At 35.0% G+C, this 5,348-nt stretch overlaps 1 protein-coding gene across 1 annotated transcript; it reads right to left on the reverse strand.

Annotated features, from left to right (window-relative positions):
- Positions 1-613: 613 nt before the first annotated feature.
- LOC133703555 (F-box protein At3g26010-like) lies at positions 614-1,987 on the reverse strand. Its single transcript, XM_062128157.1, has one exon. The coding sequence runs from the start codon at positions 1,985-1,987 to the stop codon at positions 614-616; it is 1,374 nt and encodes a 457-aa protein (XP_061984141.1).
- Between the last annotated feature and the right edge of the window lie 3,361 nt (positions 1,988-5,348).

Below are 5,348 nucleotides of genomic sequence, written 5' to 3' on the forward strand. Positions count from 1 at the left end.
TGACCAGTGGAATGGGGTTTTCTTTTAGCATTATTAGTAATTTCCTGGAATATAGAAATTGAGGTTTTTTCTATGATTTTGAAATTAATAAATTCCCACAAAACTCTATGAACTCCAAATTAATAAAGATGTATTAACCAGATACAAAATCTTTACATTCCAACCTCAATACTGACTTAAGTCTTCTGAAATCTCTGAGGAAGAATTCCAAATTGACGAGGGAGCAACTTCTAGTTCTATATATATTAAATGAAAATATTATAACATAACATATTAGTGTTATCTGTTAAGTACATTGTAGAAAACAATATTTACAAATTTTGGATGACTAATTTAACAATTTATAATTAAATTTTAATCTAATAATAAATAATTTATTATTTTAATCTAAGAAATTTATTCAAAACATCGGAGATACTCAATTATTTTGACATTTGATGAGTATAATAAAAGCTAATTAAGAGACATTCTCATATTCAATTTCTACCACGCTCCATAGGAAAATTTATAAACTTAAGAGTTAAAAAAGGATGGCGATCGAGAGACCTTCCGGGATGATATATATTGTAGTTCAAGGGGAAAAGGATAAAAGACAAACAAACTAACGATTGAATCAGTAGTAGTGGAGAAGGGCATTCAGGGGGTGCGAGGACGTCGAAACTGGTGTTGGCCACCATGGTAGCTTGATTCCGAAGACATTTTCCAAAGCACAGAATTTATGTTCATACGGAATCCCATCAATGACTTCCAACTCACCGGTTCGGATGTTGCACGAGATGATGTGGTAAAGGAAGCCCAAGTATACCACATCCTTATTTTCTGGGTGGAAAGCTAGTGCCCGTGCATTGACCCTGTTCTCGCTCTTTACAAAATCTCTAACCCAGGGTTCTTTGGAGAACATATTGTCAAAGGAAATCACGTGTACCAAACTGAATCCTCTAGTCTCATTGTCCTTGAGCTCCCAAACACTCAGATGATCATTAGAATCTGAACGGTAGGAATTAGTGATGATCTGCATGAACCGCAACAATCCTCGGCATTCCCCAAGGCGGAAATTAACTACCCGTAAAATGAGGCGGTCAGGATTGTTAAGAATGACGTCGGGCAATGGGGTTCGTCCTTTAAATTGGGATCCATCGATGAAAATGGTTTGACCATCATTAAAGGGATCATAAGCAACAACATCTCTACCATTGTACCAATGCAACTTCCCATCATGTGCTAAAACATTGGTAAAGATAAAGTCATACTGGGCACCTACCAGAAAAGATTCATTCCATTGTCCAGTCTCAGAACAATATAAATCCACCGCGACATGGTGCTCTGCTACCTCAATAAAGCGTACAAGCCGAAAACGAGATTCATATTGTTGTCCTTGAATCCATCTCTGATAATTTGGCTGGCAAACCAACCCAAAATGTATTCTTTTTGTTGTAGTTCTTATGAGAGGAGGAGGGAGGACACTCCATTGCCTAGTGAAGGGATTGCAGATATAGTAATGAGTGATAACATAATCACTGTTTTTTGCTATGCAGAAGAGTAGATCATTGCAGGAAGCCTTTACAGAAACAATAAGATTAATGTCGTTTTCCTGTGGAAGAAATTCTAACGTGAATTCCTTGGGGGATTCCTCCTGATCAGCACCAGTTGCGAAAAAACAAAGCCTTGGATCGTTGTATCTACTAATAAAGAAGAAAGGGGGGTATTTGTGGTATGCAGCGGCATAAGAAGAATAATGGTTTCTCAGCTTGTCATTGATATGGTGCGATATAAACCTGGAAACAAAATAGGGATTCTCTAGTATAGAACACCAACCTTTGGAGACCAACTTGGAACAAAAGACTGATTTTTCTGGTGGAAGTCGAACAAGAATGTTGATCAACAGATCGGCATTCAGATTGACAAGAGAGAAATCGTTTTCTCCTCTTGCTGCTGCTTCTACTGCTTCTGCCGCTATGGATTCTGATGTATTTATTTCTCCATCCATTTGTTTCTTTTAAGTTTGGCTTTCGCCGTTTTTCTCTCTCTATATATATGCACACATTCTTTAACATCTTGTCATTCAAGGAATAGGATTCTTAAAATATCCGAATTGGAAGAGGTTTCTAAGTGCACTGCCTCTGCTTTTGGCGTCATACCGTTACTCACTGGGATTATATATTAAATAGAAACTGACTACAGCTATTAATCACGCAACCACCTGAGGATAAGTCCTTGGGTAATTGAATTGAACTATGATTTTCATGCCTTCAGCTAGAATTAATTAGTTAAATAAGGATTCGAAATACAAATCCTTTCTATCTAGGAAACCTTTTCCTATCTCAACACAACTGCTAGCATTAGTGCAAAAGTTTCTTTCCTGAGCTGTTGACTTGTGATATACTTGGTTAGACCCTATGTATAATGCAGAAAGCAGAAGGAATAGGATTACTGTTTGTTTGAAGATAAGTAAAAAAACATTGCTTGTTGTTTAGACCTATGAGATTATCTCAAATTAACTTATTTACTCAGAATATTTTTTTTCAAATATTTACTATTTTTTTATTTTGATTTTGACATTAATTATTCATACATGTTTTTAAATATTTGATTATATTAAATTCAAAACCAAACCCAATATATGTTCAAATTTTCAAATAAAAGGATATTTAAACAATATTTATGATTGGCTTCACCCAAAATGCAAAAGATGAATTTATATGACCAACTCATATCAAATCAATTTTGAAATACATTGTCAAATCAATTTAATTTTGAAATATTTTGTATGTCCCTAGGAAGATGAAAATTGATTCTGTAGGGGGTTCCTATCTTGATGATAAGGTAAGATCAGTGAGTGCTTCATCTTCTTCAAAGCTTTAGTGTTGATTTTTCATAACTTGTAGCTGGAGTTTGTTATAATCTGCTAGAGGATAATTTTGTGGAACTTACTTTTTCATTTTATATAGATTCTTAATTATCGGATCAGTTGCATTGGAAATGGCACATAAGGATCTTCTACACCGTAAGTTGTCGTGATTTTGAGCATATTTTGCAGCACATAGAATTCATATGCAATTAGTGCGTTAGTATATATGAATATATGTGGTCAATATATGGTAAACTATGTTATAATGTTGCCTTGTGAAGCCTGACTTATCGGACTGGTTGTATTGCAAGATGTTGCCCTCTTCGGTGGAGCAGTTTATCATAGAGCTAGTAGCTTGGGCTGGAAGGTCTGTTGGCCGACTTGGCATTGTCCCTATTTGTATTGTTTTTTGCTTTTATCTGGTTAATGTTTATTCCTCGGCCTAAAAATTTGCTTGATATTTCGAATGTCTTCTTCCAGTAGGTATGATTTCTTCCATCTTGATGGGACCCATCCAGTGAAGGTTGAACCTCTCCTCAAAAGTAAGGTATGGATCATAATTTTTTTATTTGATTACTGGTTTAAGGATTTAGGGTTTAGAATGAGGAATATTTTGAAGCAAAAGATATGGTAAAGAATGAAGTATCGTGATTCTGTTGTCCTGTTAAGAAACCTAGAGGTAGTTGCAATGTAGGAAATGTGTGGAGCTCTTGAAAGCTTGAAGGAAACTGGATGCTATAGTGGTGGAAATTAAGTCTGCCTGCTACGATAATTACCTTTCATTTATCGTGTTTTATGTTATTTTTTTCTAGAATTCATGTTCGATAAAAGAATCAAAGAAGAAATTTTACAATTACCAGTTATAGTCATGTTGGACTATTAGACATTAGACCTTGATTAGAGGAAAAATAATAGATTGCTTGAATCAAAAGATTAATAAATTATCCAACATACAAATCTTGATTTTAAACTTTTTGGATTTTGGGACTTCATTAATTGGCATTGTCTGCGGGGAAACAAATCATAAGGCCATTAATTATTCTTTCTTAATTGGTTTTTTATATCCCTAATGATCATCAAAGACGTATGATCAAGACACTTCTAAAATGGGACATGTCACAAACCTCCCTACAGTTATTGGCATATCTACTCCATCAGAGCTTCAACAACTCTTCAATAGGTAGGAAAAGAAATACAGTAATTTGTTCGCTCTAAGTTAAAGTATGATTTCTTCTACTTGCCAATGGACTTAGTAAGACAATAAAACTTGGGCTATGCGTTTGCCAACTTCACAAATACAATTAGAACCTCGAGATTCTAGAAAGCTCTCAATAAGTACAAGTGGAAAGTTGGTTCAAACAGTTAAGCATGTTCAGTATCTTTGGCAATCATCCAAGAGAAATGAAAGATTTTCCCTCACGCTTGACACTATGATCAAATGAAAATTCATCAATAGCCAATGAGAATAACAATGTAAGTTTTTTGTATATGAATGACTTATTCAAAATATGTTTTCATTTTCTTTGGGTGATGCCCGAGGACCTCTCATCAACGAGTTAATGAAGGATTTGACTTGAGAAATAGCCCCACAACCTTTAAAGGATGGGATAGACCTAGTTTTCCTAGTGTGATTGCATAATTTATCTTGAAAGTGATTGACCTAGTCACCCTAATACAATTGCATAACTATCTAAGGATGGGATAAGCCTCACAACCTTCCAAAGATTAGATGGACTTAGTCTTATTAGTGTGATTGCACAATTTACCTTGGAAGAGATCATCACAGTCTTGCTATTGAGATTGCACAATTTACCTTGGAAGAAATTGATTTAGTCACCCTAGTGCAACTCTCCAAGGATGAAATAGGCCTCATAACCTTCCAGGGATAGGATGAACCCAGTCTCCATAGTGCGATTGCATAATTTACCTTGGAAGGGATCGACATGGTCTTCCTAGTGCAATTACACAACTCTCCAATGATGAGATGGATGATGCCTCAACAACGAGGATGGAAGTGATCTCCCTAAAACCCCATAACTTTCAAAAAAGTTTTGACTTTGTCCCTATAATACAATAACACCAATCTCCACATGATCTTAGCATCATCTCAATAATTTGTTGGAAATAAAAAGATATAATCACAACCTAAATTTCTTTTCGGTTCCAAGCAGGGGGCATATCCTACTAAGGTTAGATAAAATTCAAAGGTCAATTCCTGCCAAAATTTGATAAATGTTTTTCTAAGTATGGGTATTGGACCCATACAGATTTTTAATAATTTTCTAAAGGTTTTTAGACCCTACATGGAATTTTTATTATAAGTGTTGGACCAATATAGATTGCCTAGGGAATTCCCTCAACTTTTTTCTAAGTATGGGTGTTAGACCCATATAAAATTTCAAAACTTTTCTTAAGGGCCTTAAACCCCACGTGGAAATTTTACTATGGATGTTAAATTCGGGATGAAAAGAATCAAATTTATAAAATAAAACAGAATATA

The sequence above is a fragment of the Populus nigra genome, chromosome 9, assembly GCF_951802175.1.
Source record: "Populus nigra chromosome 9, ddPopNigr1.1, whole genome shotgun sequence".
Classification (NCBI taxonomy): Eukaryota; Viridiplantae; Streptophyta; class Magnoliopsida; order Malpighiales; family Salicaceae; genus Populus; species Populus nigra.

Bases quoted from the DNA above. Each gene is read 5' to 3' on its own strand.
- LOC133703555 (XM_062128157.1), bottom strand. From the start codon at position 1,987: ATGGATGGAGAAATAAATACATCAGAATCCATAGCGGCAGAAGCAGTA.